Here is a 20,890-nt window from a genome sequence, read left to right as displayed (position 1 = left end):
TTGTATAATTTATTATTATTAGCCGGTAGTCATCATGGCTTGTGATCAGAGACCGCAAAGGTGTTGCCAAGCTGTCAGTCAGATCGTGATGAGTAGTGAGCCTCTCTTGTCGTGTTGTTGTGCAAATCATTGCGTGTTGCAATATCGACTGGTAGGTTTTATGCATTGATTGCAATGTCATGTATCTTGGTTCGTTATGCCGCTGTTGCCAAGCTGCGCATGACGGCTTGCAATCGACATTCGATATCAGTCCAGGCCAAATTTGCCGCAATCACGGACGTGCTCAGCATGCGGTCGTGCAGGTTAACCGATCGCAGCACAAGTTGGACCACGTCGGCATGCAATTGATCAACCTTGCCGATCAAGCGATCGAGTTCGGCACGATCTTGTGCTGCCACCGTGGCGGAGTTGGTCAGTACCGTGCCAGCCAGGGAATTAACCGTGCCAGCCAAGGCGGATAACTTGGTGAACGATTGCTCGTGAGCACGTACGACCGTGGCAGCATTGGCGGAATCAAGAGTATCGTGCTCGTGCTTGGGCTGCTGCAACATCAGCAATTGGTCCAGAAGTTGGGGACTAATAATGCGGCTGACCGCTTGCTGCAACCTCACAAGCTCCTCCACAACAGCAACGTGACGCTGGTCCTGGTCGGGTGCTAATGCATGCTCAACCTTGCGTAGTCGGGACTCAATCGCGTCCATGGTGACTGTTTACAATGCCATGCAATATTAGTCGAGCACAATAACGGCCCCATGCAAAATATGCACGTGACTGGCTGTTATCGATAACCAGTCGCCACCCTGGCATAAGTGCACACGTTCTGCGGCGATTGCGCAATGACGCATTTGCCGCCGGTCATCACACCTGAACCCCAGCCCCGCGCAGCCAGAGCGGCACGTAAAGATGCAGCCGCAACCGTCACGGCGGCTGGGCGGTTGTGCGAGATTATCCACGTAATCTGGCACCCGGGGGGGAGGGGTTAGGGCCGCGGCCTGGCGTCGTTTGCTGTTATTTCGTTCCTTCCCTTCCCTTCCTCCTTTTCTCTTTTTCGCATTACACTCCGCATCCACATTCGCATCCGCATCCGCATCCGCCTCCGTTTCTAACGTTTGACGTCTGCGCTTCGCATCTATGAAGTTTTCGATCGTATCGGCGCCACTCGCCTTTGCAGCTCTTGCTGCTGCTGTTGTTCTGCCTGAGAACTTCCGCTCTGCGTCCTCTAACGAAGCTCCGTTGCTGACCACGTCGACCGCAGTCGAGCACATCATCCCCGATTCCTACATCATCGTGTTCAAGAAGCATGTCGACCAGGCTTCCGCGTCTACTCATCATAATTGGGTGCGCTCCGTGCATGACGTTTCGTTGAAGAAGCGTGGCCTGGAAAACCCATTTTTGTCTTCCGGTCTAGAGCACGGTCTCAAGCATGTTTACGCCCTTGCCGACGGTTTCAAGGGCTACTCCGGCCGGTTCGAGGCTGCCACGATTGAGCAAATCAGAAGACACCCTGATGTTGAATACGTTGAGCGTGACTCGATCGTGTTCGCGTCCGAGGTTGAGACAGAAAAGAACGCACCCTGGGGTTTGGCCCGTATTTCCCATCGTGCTCCGTTGAACTTTGGCACTTTTAACCGATACTTGTACGATGTCGAAGGTGGTGAAGGTGTTACCGCCTATGTTGTCGACACCGGCACGAACGTTGACCATGTTGATTTTGAAGGCCGCGCAACTTGGGGCAAGACCATTCCTTCCGGCGATGTTGATGAGGACGGAAACGGTCACGGTACTCACTGCTCCGGCACTGTGGCTGGCAAGAAGTACGGTGTGGCCAAGAAGGCTAACGTTGTTGCCGTAAAAGTGCTCAAGTCGAATGGCTCCGGCACCATGTCCGATGTCATCAAGGGTGTTGAGTTTGCTGCCGAGTCCCACATCAAGGAGGCCAAGGCTAACAAGAAGGGCTTCAAGGGTTCGGTTGCAAACATGTCGTTGGGCGGTGGCAAGTCACCTGCTCTTGACGCTGCCGTCAACGCTGCCGTCGATGCCGGCATTCACTTTGCCGTCGCTGCCGGCAACGACAATGCTGACGCGTGCTCTTACTCGCCAGCTGCTGCTGAAAAGGCAGTCACTGTCGGCGCGTCCACTCTCGGAGACGAGCGTGCGTACTTTTCCAACTACGGTTCGTGCGTTGACATTTTCGGACCGGGCTTGAACATTCAGTCGACCTGGATTGGATCACCATACGCACTCAACACGATCTCTGGTACTTCCATGGCATCTCCTCACATTGCTGGCTTGCTGGCCTACTTTGTGTCGCTCCAGCCCGGCTCTGAGTCAGGTTATGCATCTGCTGCTCTAACGCCGGCGAAGCTCAAGGCCAATCTGATCAAGTACGCCACCCCTGACGTGTTGTCCAGCATTCCAGAGGGCACTCCTAACTTGCTCGTGTTCAACGGAGCAGGTGAGAATCTGTCCGAGTTTTGGCAGAACTAGAAGTGTTGATGGAATGAGTCGAGATGATTTGATGAAATTTTTAGTTGCTAGATAGTCGCATTCGTTGGTGGGTGTAATGTTTCTGCAGGGTTGTATTTATTTCGAAGTCATTATCATTACATTGGACTATTCTGTGTGTGCTTTTTTTTTATTTTACTTATTTTATCTTTATATTTTTTTTTTTACATCTTTTGAAGATTTTTTGACATTGATCGATTGATTGTGGGGTGTTTGTCGGTTGGTTGTGGTTATTTTTTTTTTTTTTTCCGGGTACATGTCGCGTAATATACATATATAAATTCACATAACTACATAACATGATACATCACGTAATTTATTTATCAGCCCAATTGACCCGGTCCTGCCCCGCACGGACTTTATGATTGATATTGATTTTCCCCGCTCAATCGCTCGCTGACTGTGACTTACTTGCTTGACTGGCTGAGGTTTTGGCCCTCCGACAGCCATCGTTTTAGTCACATGAAGGCCCTCTCGAACCGGTGCAAGTGAATTAATTAATTTTTTTATTTTTTTTAATACAAAATCATACCCTCTTGCCATCGGCTATTGATAATGCAGTCGGTACTGAACCTGCCATTAGCCGCACTGTTGAATACCGATGACAACAACAGCAGCAGCAACAGCACGATGCCCGCAATTGCAAGCGAAAATGCAAACATGGTTGAACATGACGTTGCGTTTGGCACAGACACCATCAGGGCTGTCGCAGCAACAGGCATAAAATCAGTGCCGGCAAGGTCGGTCGCAACGCAGCGACAAGAACGACATGCCGAACGGCGATACCAGTGTTCGTTCTGCGCGCGAGCATTTTCTCGATCAGAACATAAAAACCGGCATGAGCGATCACGTACGTATAATAATAATAATTTAGATACCAAGGTTGATGATTATTTATAATGTTATTTGCAGATACTAAAGAACGACCGTTTAAATGTGACAAGTGTAAGAGCACGTTTGTTCGTCGCGACTTGCTGCTGCGGCACGTCAGAACCGTGCATGCCAAATTGGACTCGGCAGCGTCTTCAACATCTTCTAGTAGTAGTGGTGGTCCTGAAATCAAGCCATCGTCGGTACATATTTCGGGAACCAAAATTGATCGTTCAGTACTTGACCGGCGATCAGTCGATGCCAGGGCGGCCAAGGTTTTGCAAATGCAACCACCGCCTTTGCCGGCACTACTTTCATCATCAACTGTGTCCTCATCAACTACTGCAAGTACGAAAAAGCCGAAAATTAAAATTAAATCCAGGCCTCATCCAAATCCAGACATTCGGGCAGCAATGGCAATGACGGCACTAGGCGCGACTTGGGACGACAGGCAGGCGCAGATCGTGGATGAAAAATCTGACGTGGACGATTTGTCGACCACCTCAAACTCCACAATTGAATCATCATCGTCTTTTTCTTCTTCTTCCTCATCATTTTTGCGTGACATTTTATGCGAGGCCATGCTAGCATCTGGCACGTCCCTGACAGAGGCCGAGATTCCGGACGGCTCAACACTGACCTCTTACTTGGCCACGTACATGGTCGTGCATCATCCTTTGTACCCGTTCCTGCACTTGCCCACTTTCTGTCCGCAATCAACACCGCGGCCGTTATTGCTAAGCCTGTTGTCGCTTGGCGCGTTGGCTCACGGCAATCGCGACCTGGCTTCACGACTGCACGTGGAATCCAAGGTGTTGGCCAACGCGCGCATCGACACGACCGGGTTCACGTGCCGAACCGCACCGTTATGGGTGATCCAGACCATGTTGCTCAACACCTCGTTCGCAGCTTGGGCAGGTGACCCGCGAGGGTTGGAATTTGCTTGCTCGGTCAAGTCATTTTTGGCCAACCTGGCTGCCGGTATGGCCTACGAATTAACACTACGTCATCATAATCATAATCATAATAATAATAATACTGAACATGCCATCATCGATAGCACTGATCCGACATGGCTTGTGCACGAATCAGCCAGGCGAACTTATTTTTCGGTTTACATTTTTTTCGCTCAGTTGACGGCATGCTTTAATTTTTCGCCAGAGATTGCCAACACCGGGCAAGCAAATTTAATGGTGTTACCATGCGACGAGTCTGCCTGGTCAGCCACGACGACCGTGAGATCAATCCAACAGCAACCAACATTAAAAGCCGGCTTGGATGCCGTGTTTAGCGGCGCCGATATTTATTGCTCCGCATTTGGCAAGCGCGTGCTAGCTTCGGCCATGCTAATGGAATGCTGGGCCGGCCAGGTCAACCGGTTCCGTGCCCAGCCTGAACAACTGGACGCCGCGTTGCTGTCATGCTGGAGGTCCGTGCACGTGTTGTCGGCCGCACCTGTGGCGGCAGGCGAGGATTACTCGTGGGAACACCATGGCGGCAAGGCCACGTGGATGCTGGCGCGGGCTCGCGTGTACGGCCTGGACGTGATCACGATCGGCGTGGAAGACGCGTTGCGGTATCATGACGCGGGCGAGGTCCTGGCGTGCGTGCGCGCGGTTGCGCCCGCGGTCAGCCGGTCCGGCGCAACCATTGTCGCTGCCGAGACTGCGTTTGAAGTCGTGTTTGGCAACCGTCACGATGGTCAGATAGCTTCAGCTACCGGTGGCGTGGAGGACGTGATTGCCGGATGGGAATGTGCCATGTATTTGATAATGTGGCTGCGCCGGGTCGAGCATGACTTGGCCCTGGTTGCAGGTGAGGCCAGGATATACGTGCGAGCAGCGGACGAGCGCGAACTTGGTTTGCTGCAACGAATCAAGATCATGCAAGAGCGTCATCAGGTTGATGGTCATGAGCCTGATGACGATGACGACGACAATGACAACGACAACGTCAAAGTTGATGATAATGACTATGATGATCATGACAATCACAATGGTATTTATCACCGCACAACCGGGGCATTGTCTGTCTTTGTTGGCATATGGTGGTCCCGGCATGGCGCCAAGAACGTGAAAGCCGGATGGGGAATCAGGTCAGTGTTACGTGACATTGTGGGCACATATGCCAACGAAATCAATCAAGAACTGGTTGGTTAAATGGTAAAACAAAAAAAGGGAGAATGGAGGTAAATATTTTGATATAAGAAAAAGGCAAGGAAATATATATATAGGATGCGTGTACATTATGGTTAAAATGTATTGTTTATAAGTACAATGAAACTTTTTTTAATGTTTAAATTGTTTTTTTTTTGTTGTTGTTGTCGTAAACTCCGTTCTTTTGCCCCGATTCTTCTGTTTCTCTCTCTTTCTCCTCTTTTGAAATGGAAATTGAAATTGAAATTTTTTTTAAAAAAAAAAAAAAAAAAAGACCAAATTTAACAACTCCGTGGAGTGCTTACTCCAATCTCAATCTGGCGGTTGGGTTGGTAACCTTGACACCAAACTGCTTGGCCTTTTCGAGGATCTCGATCCGCTTGCGGGATGACACGTTGTGAGCAATCTCAGCCGCGTAGGTCAAGTTGTGCAACAACAAAATTTCAACATCAGCCACGTTGCGAACAAGGAAAACTTTGTGACCAGATGGGATAAGATGACGGGTCTTCTTGTTTGAACCGTAACCAATCTTAGGCATGGCCGACGTGCCCTTGAAGCGACGACGGATGCGGGAATCGATACCTTTAGGTTTCCGCCATGATTCCTTGACTCCAATGACAACATCAGATTGCCATCTCTTGAACTTGGTGGTCTTCTTCTTCACGATACGTGGGTGAGGGGCGGAAACGGCCATTGCTGAATGATTATTTGTTGTTGAATACGAATGAACAGAAAGTTGGTAAAAAGAGTTGAAACTCGAATTTGGCCGAATCGCGCTGGGTTTGCAAACCGGCCGTCCCCGAACCCTGGAGCCAAAGCTGGCTCGGGCGGGCCAAGCAATGCTTGCTGTGACTGCGATTTTTGCCAGGGTTGTGCCCTAACGTTTTTGGCGTGCTACTTTGGGTCACGTGCGATACGGCGCTCGCTCATGTTCACTCGGAATCACGTAAAATTTCTTACGTCACACTTTGACGAATCAGACATTGTATATAAAAGATTTCATCGTTATAATAACAATACAAAAATAATCAAGATTATTTTGTTTGTCGAACTTGCAACGTACCAATGAATACACTATTTCAGCAATTATTAAGCTTCATAATTAGGGAGATTAAGCTATCCCTCTTTCTCCAAGTGCGGGGGGTTGTAAACAAGCGGTTTTAAATCAACCCATTTATAGCAATTGACAATTATAATTCACCAATGCCCTTTGTTGTATTTTACAATTTAACCTATATACATGTTCGATACCATAATTGGATTTTTTTTTTTGTTTCAACTCCTTTTTGATCGCTTGCGAGATGCCGTGTCAGTGGACATGCCACCACGATCACTACCCGTACCGGCAGTAGCATTCTTCTTGCGCTTGCCCGACCGACGTGACCGGCTAAACCTGTCTTCGCCAGCTGAGGACTCGGCCGCGGCAGATTGCCTTGACAAATCTGCAGCAATACCTGAAGCCGAGTTTTTGCCTCCTGCGGCAGCAGCAGCAGCTGCCGCGGCAGCTGCTGCCACCTGAGCAAACGGTACGATACCAAGGACAGACGAATCAAACCCGGGCACACCCGAATCCGGCGTTTTATCCATCGTAAACACTGCGGACAGCAACGCGGCATCGATGGCAGGCGCAGCAGGCGCACCACCATGTTGTTGCTGTTGCTGATCCTGGAATTCTTGTTGCTGCCCGTACAGCAATCGCATCAAAAAATGATCGGTCGGAATGTCGTTCTTGCCCGGCAGGTCGGCAATGTGGCCCTTGTAACTCTTGCGCAACTTGCGCTTGGCCAACGTGATCGGATCGACGCGGGCCACGGACGCGGCCAATTGGTTCAAGCCAAACGTCGTGATCAAGTCATGATCGGCTGATGGAGACGTCTCAGCATATGTTGCCTGCGGAGGCAGCAGCAGCGGCGACATGTTTGTCGTCGTCGTCGTCGTCGTGACCGAATCCTGCGGGAACCCGCAGCCATAGGGCACGATCGCCCAAACCGCGTCACTGATATGCAGGGGCAGGCAAAAAGTGAGCTGATGATGATGAGCACCGGCCGAAACTAAAAAAAAATAAAAAGGACCAATGAACCACGCCACTTCGAGGCAAATGTACAGGAGAGCAAGAACTTTACGGCAGACCAACCGCGCAAGCGAGAACTAAACGACAGAAAGCAATGGCCCTTCTAGGTTTGCGGTTTATGATTGAGCTATTTTGTTGGTTTTCCTGGGGCAGGCTTCTTTCTTGTTTTTTAACACCAAGCTCAGATCTGCAGCAATGGCGGACCACCATGTGCTAGATACAACAACAACGACTGCATCCACGTCGTTGTTATCAGCACCGGCGGCTAAGCGCAAGGCTGGCCGACCGCGGGACTCGATTGCTGATGCAATTGCTCACGAGGTCAAGCGGCCGCCGGGCGCGCCATCGTTGTTTCGGTGCAACTTCTGCGACGCGGCTTCATGGGCTCACTATAATCCTCACAGAGTCAAACGGCATGGCATGGATTGCAAGGGCATTCCTGATGATTTGCGAGCTCTATTGACACACGACGTCACGCTCAGGCATGCGGATAATTTGGCCAGCGGCAATGCAAAACGGCCAAGGCAGTTGTCGTCACCATCGCCTTTATCTTCATCGTCGTCGTTCCCATCCTCTTCTCACCATCATGACGGATCCATAAATTTGGCTGCGCCGTTGGCCATGGTTGCCACGACGTCCGCAACCCAGCGCACGCTGGAACATTTACTTGTACGCGCGGTGGTGGAATCACCCATGATGCGGTCCGCACTGGCGTCGGCACCGTTCCGTGCGTTCGTGCGCGCCACCGCGCCGTCATTCGCCATGCCATCATGCGCGGCTGATCTCGACAATGGATTGATTCCGGCAGAATTGGCTAAGGCCAGATCCGGCACGATCAACATGATGGTTGCCAACGGCGTCGAGGTTCAACATGAGGCAAGGTTTGATGCAGTCACATTGTCGTTCGACATTGTTCGCTTGTTGCCAACAGGCGGCCGGCACGGCTCCCTGGTCGTGGCTTGCTATGCCACGTCGGTATCGGGTCTTACCCTGTGCGTGGCTTGCCGGCATCTGCCCGCCGCGTTGCCGGCATTGTCCAAAATCACGCCTGACGTCGTGTTGGCAGCTGTCGCACCTGGGCTCGATCTTATACCGCCTTCACGGATTGTGGCTGTAGTGGGACCTGCCACGGCATTGGCGGCAGCAGTTCGTGAAAACCTGGTGACAACCCGGTTTGCTGATGCCATGTCGATCGACCAGGCTGATGATTATTTTGGCAAACTCGTGCTCGACCTGTGCTCACAACTTTTCCTTGCAAGTGCTGCTGCGGTCACGGACGATGACAAAAATGATGGAAATTACGACAGCAACGACATTATGAAAATTATTAATCTTGTGCATGAATATTTTCACAATAACCCGGCGCTTGCTCGCCGGTTGGAAGACCTCGGCATGGCGAATTACCGGTTAACACGGTATTCCCCATCCAGACCTGAATCCGTATTCGAGGCCGCATTGTCCATTAAACGGTGCTTGCCAGCTTTAACTCGTGTCGCCACGAACGATCGCCACATGCTCGAAAATACTGGTTCGTGATTTATTTTATTTTATTTTTTTTCTGTTATACTTACAAATATTTTTTTTTAGCAAGCGCATTACGGATTTATGATATGCTTACTGTTGATTCCTGGAGCAGTCGTGAATTTATGTCAAAGCTTGATTTAATTATCGCATTGTTTAAGCCACTACGCGAAGCCTTGATCCATGTCCGGTCTCGCACCGCCACGATAGCTGACGTTTATATTGCATGGGCCGGAATTTGCCTATACTTTAAAGATATTTTCGCATCATCATCATCATCATCATCAACAACATCATCATCGGGCTATGCTATTGATCTCAAGACCCAGCATACTGTAATTTCACTCGTGAATGCTCGTTTCGTGCAACAATTCTGGTCCAAGTCAACTGGTACGGCAAGCCGAACCGCGTCGGTGGCCACGTTGGCAATGTACCTGCACCCAGTCATATCATCTTTTGACGTCATGACCCAGGTTCCCGAGCAGCGTGACATGGTCGTGCAGGAATTATTCGCTCAGTTGCAGGCCACGACTACGACTGCCGTCGGCAACCCTGGCCTGGCTGATCATTACGACCTTCGAACCGCGATATTGAACGACATGACAAATTTTAGGAATCGAACCGGCGCGTACGATTGCGGCATCGAATCGGCCCGGGAATATTGGACCGTCGTGCAAGATCGATCGTCGCTGGGGTCGAACTCGTCGCCCTCACCGCCACCACCGCCGCCGCCACCTCTGTCGTCGTCGTTGTCGTTGCCGTTGCTGCCTGGAGTTGCCAATAGAGTTTTTGCAATCAATCTGAGCAATTGCTCACGAGCACGTTGCGATCGCACGCTGGATTGGATGGACGCAAACTTGCGCAACAACGTGTCTGTAGATGCCATGCAGGGCTTGTTGCAATGCAAGCATTACTACGACGTGAACAGACACTTGTCATTTGCTTCATCTTCATCGTCATTGCCGTCGTTGCAGTCGCTGGAATTGAACGAGCACGGCACTGAAGCGGGTGACGAATTCGATCATGACGATGAATCAGCAGCTGGCATGGGTCCAACTGGCCGGTTGGTTTGCATGTATAATGACGATTACCCGGATGGTTATCGCAATCCGTCGGCGGCATCAGCATCAGCATCAACATTATCATCCCGATCGGTGAGTTTTTCGTTGCCAGGCGGGACCCAGTTTGGCATGTACGCAACAGCGGCATCTGTCACGCCGGCGTCCATGCTTGAACCTGCCACGACCACCACAACGGCAACATCGTCATCATCGTCTTTATTGCAATTCTCATCTGAAACCACGGTGGAGGGCGCAATCACACACGAGCTCACGTTTGAGATTGCAAAATTCGTCAACTTGGATAATTTCCGTCGCACCGGGCTTGCCCGCGCGTTCACTCCGGTTGCGTCGTCGTCGGCGCCGCTGCCGCCGCCGTCATCATTGTCCTCATCATCACAGCCTGCCATGGCGCCCACTCAGCCAATGTATGAACATCAGCAGTACTACACTCCACCACCACCACCACCACCACCACAATTCTCGCAATACAGAATTTCGCAAGCATATCACAACATGGGCCAAGCCGTGCATCGCCAGGCTCATCATGGTCATGCGGACGCGGCGTTCACGTATAGTCAGCAACCAGCATATGAAATTGCAACACCGCCAAGCGCCGCTGTGGTGGTTCATGCCGGCGCGTCGTCCGAATTTCCGCTGCCGCTACCACTGCCATTGCCATTGCCGTTATCCGAACCACCCCCGCCGCCGCCGCAGAATGAATTCGATCCGCGCTCGAATCCGGTGTTGCATCGGTATCACGGGATTCAACAATCATCGTTGATACCCCCACCACCACCACAACAACAACAACAACAACAACAACAACAATTGCAACGGCCACAGCAATCTTCATTACCACCTCCATTACCATTGCCTCAGTTGCCTGCCGGCTCAAATGGTGATCACTGGAGTGACATGAATCGGTTTTCCGTGTCATATGACTTGTAAAATTTTTTTTTTTTTTTAATTTTAATGCTTATTTTTTATTGTTAATACTTGTATGGGTGCAGGGGGGATATGGATGGCGCATTTTATGAGAACGGTTGCTGGGATGCTGGAATGAGGGCGAAAAATATAGAGTGTAATTGTATATAGAAGATATATATCAAACAAAACAAAACTTGTACATTCATGTGGATATTGTTGTATGGCCGGTTAAAAGTGTGATCTTTAACATGTCAATTCATTACCGATAATTTCTATCCACCACCAACAAGGTCACGCATGCCAAGGCATTGCATTTATATATTACAATTATAAAAAAAAAAAACTAACGTCCAGGTTAGGAAACTATACCGTGCCAGCAAGCAAAGTAGCCGCGGCCGACGTGGCGGTCACGAAATCGTGCAACGCGATTTTTGCCTGACCACTGGCAATGCTTTGCCTGGCAATTTCAACACCTTGCTTCCACGAATTCGCTTTGCCACTAATCACGATTAACGCGGCTGAGTTTAATAACACGTAATCTAGCACGGCGTGACCGGTTGGTAATTCATTGTTCACGAGCTTGCGAACCAATTCTGAATTTTGATCAGCCGTGCCGGACGCGACCGAGTGCAGGTCATGTGGTTGTAATCCAAAATCTTGAGGCGTGATGAATCCTTCCTCCACGGTGGTCGAATTCGGCCGCACCCTCCAAATCCTGGTCCGGCCGGCAGGTGAAATCTCGTCCAATCCTTCCTCACCCCAGACAATCAACGACGACGACGACGATGATGATGAGTCGTGTTGTTGTTTTTGGTCTAATAAAATCAACGTGCGAGCGAAAATGGATCCCAAATCTGGCGAATTCACGCCAATAATGCGGGCCGAGATTGGGACCGGATTTAACAACGGACCCAAGATGTTGAAAATCGTGGGGACGCCCAAATTTTTCCTAACCGGTGCAATCTTGGCCATGATTGGGTGGAAAACTGGTGCAAACAAAAAAGCGAATGCGGAATCGGTCAAGATTTGGTTGATCGTGACCGGCGTGACTGATTGAATGGATGCGCCGAGTGATGCCAGCACGTCGGCTGCTCCTGAAGCTGATGTTGAAGCTTTATTGCCATGCTGAACGATTCCTCAACCCGTTAAAAGCAGATCCAAAAAAAAAAAAAAAAATGTAATGATAATTATAATAACCTTTGCAACACGCAAGCCGGCGCCGGCAGCGACAAGTGCCGACGTGGTGGACACGTTAAACGTGTCCTTGCCATCGCCACCAGTACCGACAATGTCAACATACCCGTTCGGTGCCACGTCAACTTTTAATGAAAATTTTTGCAACACGTCCACTGCGGCGGCAATAATGGCCGGATCCCGATCTAAACCGGTCAGTTTTAGGCCGGTCAGGAACGCGGCCACTTGCACGTCCGGCACTGGTTCGGTGAAGATGATTTCTAGGCTTGCGCGCGCATCAACAGCAGCAAACACGGGTGGCGTTGACGTTAGTGCTTTTAAATAAGGCGTGAACGAAGCAGATGCCATGGTAAATAAACGACAATCCGAAAATATGGGACTATTCTACCATTGACGTGCGGGAACGTTCGTTCGTTGCCTGTAAACCCTGTTCGTAGCCGCGACAGAAACCGCTGTGATTACATAAGCGGATGGTTTGGGGATTTTTTTTTTTTTTGGTTCCTGCGTTTACTTCTCGTTCGAACATCTAAACGTTGACACGACCAACCTACGTTTAACAATGACGGTTTCAATTTTACGACGGGCAAGTCAATTTTGCTGGTCATGTACGGCACAGCAGCAGCAGCATCGATTGACGGCCTGCCTGGCAAGCATTACCAGCAGCCTGCGCAAGTCATACGCGACGGCTTCCAGCACGACGACGACGGCGGCGGCAACGCCAACGCCAACCATAAGAGACACAGTCAAGCCGTTGGATTCAAGAAAGACTTTTTTGGTTGATCGCTACACTTTCCTGCTGCGCAACTTCCCGTTGCTCGTGTTTGTGCAGCACAACAACTTGCTCAAGCACGAATCCACCGCCCTGCGCAACCAATTCAAAACCATCGGCGCTGACTTGACCGTGCTGCGCACAAACTTGTTCAAAGTGGCATTGCGCAACCGGGAAGCTGAAGACCCGGCCAGCTGGGAAGCGCATCGCCAGTTTCGGTCGCGCAGGAGCCCGTTCGTGGAATTCCTGCACGGGCCGACCGCGGTGATCAAGTTTGGCGACAACGACGCGCAAGTACTGAAGCAAGCGGTCGAGATTGTGGAAAAGAGTGCGGGCCGGTTGATGTTGCTCGGCGCCCAGTTTGATCAGCAATTGCTGTCCCGTGACGGCATCGACCGGGTCAAGAACCTGGGATCGGTCGATCAGGTGCGCGGCGAGCTGGCTGGCGTGCTCGAAGTCCTGCGCGGGGCCGGACTCGTGCACACGTTGCAGGCAGCCGGCGGCACGCAGCTTTATCTCACGCTGCAGGCCCGCAAGCAGCAGTTGGAGGACCCGGCCGAGGACAAGGAGTAGAGATGTACATATAATCAAGGACTGCTGCCGTTACGTAATTGGTGGCGTAAGCGGATGGGTGATTTAATTTAATTGATAAATGAAACCTTAAGCTGGTTACGCTTTTTTCCATCAACAATAAGAAGAAAAAGCCATTAAGCAATCTTAGTATTGTTCCGTGCCCCCGGAAAAAAAACAATCAATTAAGCAAGAGCAACAATGGGCCGGCTTGATCTGTTCATAAATAAAACACTGTTGAGAGCCCCAGTTCGGAACAGGGGCAAATCCGGTTCATTGAGCTGGGTATTTATATCCTCCTTCCCCGTAAGCCCGCTCTCACGGTCGCCCCACTTTACCACGAACGGCTTCTTGCAATGGACACAAACATCTTCCTTACCCATCCGCAGAGCTACGACCCCACGTCGTTCACGCCGCTCACGCAGCCGTTGTCCGTCGTCCTGTCCGACGGCTCGCGCTACAACATCTCCGCCACCGACGTCGACCAATGGCTGCGCACGACCGCCACCGGCTGCGTGCTCATGGGCGTGCAGATCGGGTCCTGCATCATGGTCGCGCTCGTGCTGGCGTTGCTAACCAAGCCCAGCAAGCGTCGCACGCCCGTGTTTATGTTTAACCAGGCATGCCTGTTTGTGCTCACGTTGCAGGCCGGCATGTGGATCAATTACGCGCTCGGACCGTTCGTCACGTTCGGCGCCATGTTCTCAAACTACTACGACCAAGTTCCGTTTCAGGCATACGTGCGGTCGAGCGTGACCACGGTCTTGAACTTGGTCGTGATTGCCGGGATCGAGTTGTCGCTGGTTTTCCAGGTCCGCATCGTGTTTGATACCCACCGCAGGTTGCAACGCAACGTGACCGTGCTGTGTGCTGCATTGGCCCTGACCGTGATGGTATTCTGGACCGTCACGATCGTACAGCATGTCAAGTACACCATGGGTTCGTTGGACTACCCGCAGACCACTTGGGTGGCCACGACAGCCAAGGTCCTGTACGCCGTATCCATCTCGACCTTTTCTGGTATTTTCTGCTTCAAGCTCTGGCTCGCCATCAGGCAGCGCCGTGCCATCGGCCTGCGCGAGTTCGGTCCGTTGCAAGTCATTTTCATCATGGCCACGCAAACCATGGTCGTGCCCACGTTGCTGACCATCATTCAAATGGCGGCAAACATTGGCGTGCCGTTTTCGAGCTTGACCACGTTGTTTGTCGTCTTGTCGTTGCCGTTGTCCGCCTTGTGGGCATCAGCAACGAACGACCTGATTGCGTCCGCGCGCCGGTCGCAAAACGGCTCCACAATCAACAACAGCAATAACAGCAACAGCAACACAGTCAGCACCACTGCTGGATCAACCCTCACGTTCCCCGGTTCATACATGTTTAAAAATTCAGGTTCGGTCACCCATTCCTCCGCCAGTGCACTCGACCTTGAAAAACAAGATTCATTAGAACATGACTGGAAGTCTCCAATAACCGTCACAAGAACGATTGTCGCTGAATAATAACAGGATATAAATGTTGGGTATACAAGCAGGCTGATAATTCAAACTTTTTCTAAATATATATATATATATATACATGACCTTTAATTTATTTTCTTTTCACTCTTTCGGTATACGCAGCAATAGTTGAAAATATAGTTTTTTTTTTTTTTTTATCGCGTAGTAACTGGAAAAGTTGTTTCCTGATTATCCAAAGAAATTTATTTATACATAGTACATGAAATAAAAACAATGCTGTCCAAAGCTATGCAATCTCAATATACTTTTTTTTTGATGAGAGAGAGATGGGGGGGGAGGAAAAGGTGAATAGAAAGAAAAAGGTGTTTGTAAACCACTTATTCCTCCTCAGCAGCAATTGCCCGAGCTAAAAAAAAAAAAAAAAAAAAAAATTTAGATGCAAAATAGGTATTAATTATCGCAATGTGACTTACTGTAAGTGAGCTGCTTGCTGTGGCTGACAACTGGCTTGATGATTCCCTTCTGTTCGAGCTCTCTGAGAGCAGCTCTAGCAACCGAACCGTTAACCTTCAATCTGTCGATAAGAACGGAAACGGTAACAAGCTTGTAAGTGCTGACATCCTTAACCAACTTGTCATAAGTAGGCTGGTCGACGTTAACGGCGTGTTGGGCCTTGTCCTTGACCTTTCCCTTGGACCATTTCTTCTTGGACTTCTTTCCACCAGCGGCAGCAGCCGCGGCCTTGGCGGCCTTTGAGGCTTGAACTTTTGGAGGCATCTGTAGACTTGAATTAATAAAGCTTCAACCTGACCAGGTACAAATCAGGAACTTACGATTTGGGTTGCGTGGTGTTGAGGTTTGGTGCGAAGCTGGCGATCTTGAAATCGTCCCACCACAGTGTCACTGAGCTCGCCAGCTGGGCAATGCCCCGCCCGCCGTGACTGCTAATTGCTAGGGCTGTACCCTAGCTGAAAAAAATGTTGCTTGGATTATGTCATGCTTTACTAATTGTGCGGCTGAAAAGGGTATGGGGTAGGGTAAGGGTCTTTACACTCAGTACTTGGGCAAGTTATCGACACAAGCTTGTACCTACGCATCAAACCGCCATGGATTTCTCCGCATTGCTGGCCAACGAAATTGCAAAAAAGCGCAAGGCCGCAACCGTGACTGCTGGCTCGGACAAGACCAAGTCAGATGAACCACTTGAGCAGCGGCCCAAGTTTATTCGTCGCGCTGACGTGGAGCGGCAACGGGAAGCCGCGTACTTGGCCGACCAAGCACGACGGGATCAGGCCCGGCAGCAAGAACTGGACAACAGGCGGCAGCAAGTTGAACATGATGAAGAAATTCGAAAGCAGAAATTGCAAGATCGGTTAATTAAAAAACAAAAATTGGCCGATGAGCAAGCTCAAGCTCAATCTGGTGGTGGTAATGATTATAATAATGCCGGCCATGAGCAATCGTCAACGCCAGAACTGGATTCGGACGAACTCAAGCTCACGAAATTATCTGATAACGAACTTGCGATTAAGTTTAGGCAATTACAATTACCTGTTAAATTTTTTGCCGAGTCGGACAAGGCTCGAATACGTCGTCTTCACAAGGCAATCACTAAACAGGTTCGTGTCCTAATTTATTCGCTTGTTTATATATATATAGATGTATATTTATATGTATATGTATATATAACTGCCAATGTATTGCTTACATTTTATATGTAGAATGAGGCCGACGTTTTTGAACGGAAATTGAACGAGATTGACTATCATATTCAACCGAATGACATCAAGTTGGATCAACCCAAGGTTTACTTACAACTCGAGAAATACGTTCGCTATCTCATTGGCGAGTGGGAACACGTGTTGATTACTCGTGAAAGTATGTGTTTTGCTTTACCATCCTTTTGTTTTGTTTTGTTTTTTCTATCATAACCTGACATGTATTTCAAGGCACGCCCGAACAGGCGTTTACGGTCCTGAACCAAACCAAATCATACCTGACCCCGTTACTTTCCGAATTACGCAAGCAATCGCTTAATGATCAAATTTTCCCATCATTATCAACCTTGATCATGTACCTGCAATCCCGGCAATACCGTCAAGCTAATGACACGTACATCAAGTTATCGGTCGGCAACGCGGCATGGCCGATCGGCGTGACCGCAGTCGGAATTCACGAGCGCAGCTCACGCGAACGCATTACCGGTCATGATAACGAATCCAAGTCCGGCACGTTGGGCAAGAGCGCGGTGCAGGTCGCGCATGTCATGAGTGACGAAAAGACGAGGAAGTGGTTGACCGCGGTTAAGCGGTTGATTACGTTTGCCGAGGGTCAATGGCCGGAGTAAGGCAAATGTTTGCATGGCACGGTTGTATATTAGGTGCATCATAACGGCTTGTAAAATACTCATTTCATATGTTATGTATTTGCATATTTTGTAGTTGAATGAATTAAAAAAAAAAACGCCAAAGCCTGTCATCCCACAATTGCGGTGACCGCGACCGCGAACCGGCAAATTGATCCAAAAAAAAGTCCGTTTGGTTGACCAAATATCACATAAATATATAAATTTCAAGGCAAGATATACAATCATGGTTGACATTACTCAAATTAGTGCCACGAACGAGGAAGAAATTGAACAAGAATATACCGAAAAAGATGCCGACTATGTTGACGTTTCGGATTCTGAAGATTCCGTGGACGAAGCCGTGACTCAACTCAGCAAGGCCAAGGACGAAGCCAATGCCGAACAAGCCGCTTACGAAGACGATGGCGATGACGACGATGAGCAAGATGATGATGATGATCTTGATGAAGATTATGATGATGATCTTGATGATATCGAAAACGAAACGATTTACGATCGCATCTTGGCCTTGAAAGCGATCGTGCCACCCAGGTATTGGTCAACCGTGTCTGGCACGGCATCATCAGTTCGCAACGTGATTGACTGGAGTTTGAAATCAGTATTTGTAATCACGACCAGTGCATTATTTGTCGGAGCACCACTTGTTATTCTTTCAGAGGCTGATGCATCCGCTGCTGGTGCTTACGCTGGCAGTCAAGAAGAGTTTAAGGCATCACAAGAGGTAAATTTTTTTTTTCTTGAAAACAAAAACTGGGATTTTTTTTTTTAATAATCATGCATACTAATTTTTTTTTCTTCTTTTAATTAGATCATTGCTGGTGGTAAAGCTTAAACATGATGAAACCAGATATTAAAAAAAAAACCTTTTTTTTCTTTTTTGCTTGCTTATCGTTTGTACAAATTATTTCATTACCTCTTCATTAATCATTAAAATTAGTAGTATTATTTATTTACTCATGTTCTCTTTTTTTTTTTTTTTTTTTTTTTTTTCCCAGTCAAACTTCTCACATGATATGCCGCATGCTTCGTTCCAAGAATGAGTAAAAGGAAGCAAAGAACAAAAAATAATTGATTAAACAAAAAATTCCTAGGTTCGTTTTGTTTTAATTAATACGTATATACAGTTTTATTTAATGCGTAATCATGTATATCTTGATCATCATAATATACCGACAATGAAAAAAAAACACACAAAAGAAATATAAACAAACAAAAAACAAAAGTGAATGAAAATAAAAAAAAGAAAAAAAAATTGAACAATGCGAATACATAGAATAATTCGTAAACCATGGTGCGAACAACGTACCATATTCCCAATGCAAAAAATATATATATATACAACAAAAGTAAAAAAAAACCACTTGCGATAAAATAATGCATAACAAAAAACCATTATAACCACAAACAAATCATTTAGCAACGGCTCATTAAAAATATATGCATATCAGTATACTCATGCAGTATCAACAAGTTGTCGATGCAAATTTGAATCTGATGACCTCTGATGCGCCGCATTGCGTGAACCGGTACTTAATTGATCATGCAAAGGTGGCGGTTGAGGCGGCGGAACGTTTTGCGCAACCGAAATCTGACCCAACCCGTTCACGCGACTTGCCTTGTCATGCTCGTCATATTTAGTTATGGTCGTGACATTATTAGATGAGTTGGCAGGACCATTCGTGTTTGTCATGGCCGGCCTAAATTTTTTGCCCTTCATTTTGGCTTTTTCAAGTAATCTCTTGCGTTCGGCCTTGATCTTGCGTTCGCGACGTTCCTTATCATCATACAACTTCATCAGGTATAACGGTGGCTGGCCAAAAATATCTTCAAATTCACAAAATTGGCAGATCCACAGACCTGTCGAACTTGGCGAACCTTCATCACCACGCCGAGAACGACGAGGACGATGTTGACGGGCAAGGCGTCGAGTTTGCCGACCCGGTTGTGACTGTGACTTCATTATCTGAGACGAGGACGATTGTGATGGTGGTGGTGGCGGAGGAGGCAGCGGCGGCAGCGGCGGCAGCATGGAATCTGAAAAATTCGCACGAACGCTATGAGATGGTGGTGGTGGTGGCGGCGGTGGTGATGCCAACTGGCTTCGATCGGAGGCCAACACGGTCGATTCCACCTGCGCGGTCAACGTGGGCGGAATGCCAGGTAATGGATAATTAAACGCATCAAGCAACATGTCTTGCGCGGCAGCGGCAGCAGCAGCAGCCAGTGAAAACGTAGAGTCGAACCTAAACTTAAATTTTGACGAAATCGGCGCAATGTCGGATTTGTTGATCACGATTGCAGCCGTGGCTTTCACGGCAGTTTTTGAACGATTCTTGTCGTCTTCGTCCGTGGCGGACGCGATCCGGACCTGAACCGGCAGCAAGCAAGGGTCTTGCATGTCTGAAATATTATTTCCCGGCCATGCATGATAATGAGTGAGCGCAAATTGTCGCAAATGTTCGGCCTGTCTTCTGAACCTGTTTGTAAGCTGTCTTCTTCGAATCAAAAAATAAAGTGATGAGTTTGCATGTACGAATCCAATCAAGCCAGCAGATGAATGTTGTGGGAGCAGGGGCCTAACAGATGATGGAATCTTGCGCTTTTTTTTGTTGGATGATTGAGAGGAAGAGTCAGATGAATGAATATGATGGTGATGCAAATGATGATGGTGATGGTGATGCAGATGATGATGATGATGCAAATGGTGGTGGTGGTGATGATGATGATGAAGTTGGCCACACTGGGCCGCGTCGGCATGCACGACTGCAGTATTGTCCGCAGAAGTAGCAGCAGTACTCGATCCAACAAGCTGCTTGATCTGAGACTCTTTTCTGCCGCCTTCCTCTTGTTGTTGTTGTTGTTCGTCGCCTACATGCTGGCCGTCCTCGTTGGCATGGTAATCCAAGCAAGGCTCACCGCTACCGGCATGATCACAACTGCTGCCAATCGATCCCGGATCCGAAACTTCATCGCAATCATTCAATTCGTTATGATTATTATAAAGATAAAGTTCTAGAGCATCAAACTCGTCCAGGTTATCCAGATCATCGATTTCGTCATCCGAACTCGGCAGTTGAAACAACTTGGCAGGCGCGGCAGGTACGTCTGTTTGCGGCACGACCCGCCTCCCACGTTTGGGAAGCGGTAAAATGGTGCGCAGCATAACCTTTATGTGTATATTATAAGAATAATGATATAGATATTGCTCTTCCTTTCTCTTCCTTGTTTGCTTCCTCTTCTTCTTCTTATTCTTCTTCTCTTGTCAAAATTTAAGCAAAGAACTGAGCCAGAACAAGGACGAAAAAAATTAATAAACTTTTCTCTTTCCTATCCGTCTTAAACTATATAGGCCATAAGGTAAAACATGAAAACTATAAAAGGGAAAGAAAAAGAAAAAAACGAGCAAAATGTAAAAAGGAAA

General features: G+C 48.6%; 12 protein-coding genes across 12 annotated transcripts; 7 read left to right on the top strand and 5 right to left on the bottom strand.

Annotated features, from left to right (window-relative positions):
* The first annotated feature begins 997 nt into the window (after positions 1-997).
* V1514DRAFT_330681 (peptidase S8/S53 domain-containing protein) lies at positions 998-2,808 on the top strand. Its single transcript, XM_066927544.1, has one exon. It carries the CDS (start codon positions 1,132-1,134, stop codon positions 2,485-2,487), a length of 1,356 nt encoding a protein of 451 aa, XP_066783547.1. The 5' UTR covers positions 998-1,131; the 3' UTR covers positions 2,488-2,808.
* Positions 2,809-3,659: 851 nt separating this feature from the next.
* V1514DRAFT_280297 (fungal-specific transcription factor domain-containing protein) lies at positions 3,660-5,534 on the top strand (the record flags this gene model as incomplete). The annotated part of the gene is made up of 2 exons (XM_066925032.1): positions 3,660-5,268; positions 5,335-5,534. 2 exons carry the CDS (start codon positions 3,660-3,662, stop codon positions 5,532-5,534), a joined length of 1,809 nt encoding a protein of 602 aa, XP_066783546.1.
* A 22-nt stretch (positions 5,535-5,556) lies between these two features.
* V1514DRAFT_330674 (60S ribosomal protein eL32) lies at positions 5,557-6,364 on the bottom strand. Its single transcript, XM_066927543.1, has one exon. It carries the CDS (start codon positions 6,223-6,225, stop codon positions 5,833-5,835), a length of 393 nt encoding a protein of 130 aa, XP_066783545.1. The 5' UTR covers positions 6,226-6,364; the 3' UTR covers positions 5,557-5,832.
* A 150-nt stretch (positions 6,365-6,514) lies between these two features.
* V1514DRAFT_330673 (mediator complex, subunit Med19) lies at positions 6,515-7,457 on the bottom strand. Its single transcript, XM_066927542.1, has one exon. The coding sequence runs from the start codon at positions 7,446-7,448 to the stop codon at positions 6,807-6,809; it is 642 nt and encodes a 213-aa protein (XP_066783544.1). The 5' UTR covers positions 7,449-7,457; the 3' UTR covers positions 6,515-6,806.
* V1514DRAFT_367641 (uncharacterized protein) lies at positions 7,453-11,436 on the top strand. The gene is made up of 2 exons (XM_066929874.1): positions 7,453-9,130; positions 9,190-11,436. The coding sequence occupies exons 1-2, from the start codon at positions 7,798-7,800 to the stop codon at positions 11,130-11,132; spliced, it is 3,276 nt and encodes a 1,091-aa protein (XP_066783543.1). The 5' UTR covers positions 7,453-7,797; the 3' UTR covers positions 11,133-11,436.
* On the bottom strand, positions 11,245-12,714 carry V1514DRAFT_330670 (glycosyl transferase family, a/b domain-containing protein). The gene is made up of 2 exons (XM_066927541.1): positions 12,309-12,714; positions 11,245-12,236 (listed from the first exon to the last, which is right to left on the bottom strand). Exons 1-2 carry the CDS (start codon positions 12,651-12,653, stop codon positions 11,475-11,477), a joined length of 1,107 nt encoding a protein of 368 aa, XP_066783542.1. The 5' UTR covers positions 12,654-12,714; the 3' UTR covers positions 11,245-11,474.
* On the top strand, positions 12,662-13,803 carry V1514DRAFT_330668 (mitochondrial 54S ribosomal protein uL10m). Its single transcript, XM_066927540.1, has one exon. It carries the CDS (start codon positions 12,865-12,867, stop codon positions 13,645-13,647), a length of 783 nt encoding a protein of 260 aa, XP_066783541.1. The 5' UTR covers positions 12,662-12,864; the 3' UTR covers positions 13,648-13,803.
* V1514DRAFT_367638 (fungal pheromone mating factor STE2 GPCR-domain-containing protein) lies at positions 13,804-15,296 on the top strand. Its single transcript, XM_066929873.1, has one exon. It carries the CDS (start codon positions 14,001-14,003, stop codon positions 15,141-15,143), a length of 1,143 nt encoding a protein of 380 aa, XP_066783540.1. The 5' UTR covers positions 13,804-14,000; the 3' UTR covers positions 15,144-15,296.
* Positions 15,297-15,321: 25 nt separating this feature from the next.
* V1514DRAFT_330665 (40S ribosomal protein eS25) lies at positions 15,322-15,960 on the bottom strand. The gene is made up of 3 exons (XM_066927539.1): positions 15,935-15,960; positions 15,575-15,878; positions 15,322-15,507 (listed from the first exon to the last, which is right to left on the bottom strand). The coding sequence occupies exons 2-3, from the start codon at positions 15,876-15,878 to the stop codon at positions 15,479-15,481; spliced, it is 333 nt and encodes a 110-aa protein (XP_066783539.1). The 5' UTR covers positions 15,935-15,960; the 3' UTR covers positions 15,322-15,478.
* A 239-nt stretch (positions 15,961-16,199) lies between these two features.
* On the top strand, positions 16,200-17,507 carry V1514DRAFT_330664 (Prp18 domain-containing protein). Its single transcript, XM_066927538.1, has 3 exons — positions 16,200-16,720; positions 16,823-16,979; positions 17,051-17,507. Exons 1-3 carry the CDS (start codon positions 16,208-16,210, stop codon positions 17,446-17,448), a joined length of 1,068 nt encoding a protein of 355 aa, XP_066783538.1. The 5' UTR covers positions 16,200-16,207; the 3' UTR covers positions 17,449-17,507.
* Positions 17,508-17,657: 150 nt separating this feature from the next.
* V1514DRAFT_330659 (mitochondrial import receptor subunit Tom22-domain-containing protein) lies at positions 17,658-18,666 on the top strand. Its single transcript, XM_066927537.1, has 2 exons — positions 17,658-18,190; positions 18,278-18,666. The coding sequence occupies exons 1-2, from the start codon at positions 17,693-17,695 to the stop codon at positions 18,299-18,301; spliced, it is 522 nt and encodes a 173-aa protein (XP_066783537.1). The 5' UTR covers positions 17,658-17,692; the 3' UTR covers positions 18,302-18,666.
* Positions 18,554-20,861, bottom strand: V1514DRAFT_330657 (uncharacterized protein). Its single transcript, XM_066927536.1, has one exon. The coding sequence runs from the start codon at positions 20,630-20,632 to the stop codon at positions 18,923-18,925; it is 1,710 nt and encodes a 569-aa protein (XP_066783536.1). The 5' UTR covers positions 20,633-20,861; the 3' UTR covers positions 18,554-18,922.
* Between the last annotated feature and the right edge of the window lie 29 nt (positions 20,862-20,890).

The sequence above is a fragment of the Lipomyces japonicus genome (assembly GCF_038497905.1).
Source record: "Lipomyces japonicus strain CBS 7319 unplaced genomic scaffold V1514scaffold_18, whole genome shotgun sequence".
In the NCBI taxonomy this organism is placed as follows: Eukaryota; Fungi; Ascomycota; class Lipomycetes; order Lipomycetales; family Lipomycetaceae; genus Lipomyces; species Lipomyces japonicus.
The sequence above is the reverse complement of the archived record's forward strand: the minus strand, read 5'-3'. Positions and strand labels throughout refer to the sequence as shown.

Coding starts and splice junctions, on each gene's coding strand:
- V1514DRAFT_330664 (XM_066927538.1), top strand. CDS start 16,208: ATGGATTTCTCCGCATTGCTGGCCAACGAAATTGCAAAAAAGCGCAAG. Junction 16,721..16,822: donor ACAAGGCAATCACTAAACAG/GTTCGTGTCCTA, acceptor TTTTATATGTAG/AATGAGGCCGACGTTTTTGA. Junction 16,980..17,050: donor CGTGTTGATTACTCGTGAAA/GTATGTGTTTTG, acceptor ATGTATTTCAAG/GCACGCCCGAACAGGCGTTT.
- V1514DRAFT_330665 (XM_066927539.1), bottom strand. CDS start 15,878: ATGCCTCCAAAAGTTCAAGCCTCAAAGGCCGCCAAGGCCGCGGCTGCT. Junction 15,508..15,574: donor CAGCAAGCAGCTCACTTACA/GTAAGTCACATT, acceptor TTTTTTTTTTAG/CTCGGGCAATTGCTGCTGAG.
- V1514DRAFT_330674 (XM_066927543.1), bottom strand. CDS start 6,225: ATGGCCGTTTCCGCCCCTCACCCACGTATCGTGAAGAAGAAGACCACC.
- V1514DRAFT_330657 (XM_066927536.1), bottom strand. CDS start 20,632: ATGCTGCGCACCATTTTACCGCTTCCCAAACGTGGGAGGCGGGTCGTG.
- V1514DRAFT_367641 (XM_066929874.1), top strand. CDS start 7,798: ATGGCGGACCACCATGTGCTAGATACAACAACAACGACTGCATCCACG. Junction 9,131..9,189: donor CCACATGCTCGAAAATACTG/GTTCGTGATTTA, acceptor ATTTTTTTTTAG/CAAGCGCATTACGGATTTAT.
- V1514DRAFT_330659 (XM_066927537.1), top strand. CDS start 17,693: ATGGTTGACATTACTCAAATTAGTGCCACGAACGAGGAAGAAATTGAA. Junction 18,191..18,277: donor AGTTTAAGGCATCACAAGAG/GTAAATTTTTTT, acceptor TCTTTTAATTAG/ATCATTGCTGGTGGTAAAGC.
- V1514DRAFT_330670 (XM_066927541.1), bottom strand. CDS start 12,653: ATGGCATCTGCTTCGTTCACGCCTTATTTAAAAGCACTAACGTCAACG. Junction 12,237..12,308: donor CCGGCTTGCGTGTTGCAAAG/GTTATTATAATT, acceptor GGAATCGTTCAG/CATGGCAATAAAGCTTCAAC.
- V1514DRAFT_367638 (XM_066929873.1), top strand. CDS start 14,001: ATGGACACAAACATCTTCCTTACCCATCCGCAGAGCTACGACCCCACG.
- V1514DRAFT_330681 (XM_066927544.1), top strand. CDS start 1,132: ATGAAGTTTTCGATCGTATCGGCGCCACTCGCCTTTGCAGCTCTTGCT.
- V1514DRAFT_330668 (XM_066927540.1), top strand. CDS start 12,865: ATGACGGTTTCAATTTTACGACGGGCAAGTCAATTTTGCTGGTCATGT.
- V1514DRAFT_330673 (XM_066927542.1), bottom strand. CDS start 7,448: ATGTCGCCGCTGCTGCTGCCTCCGCAGGCAACATATGCTGAGACGTCT.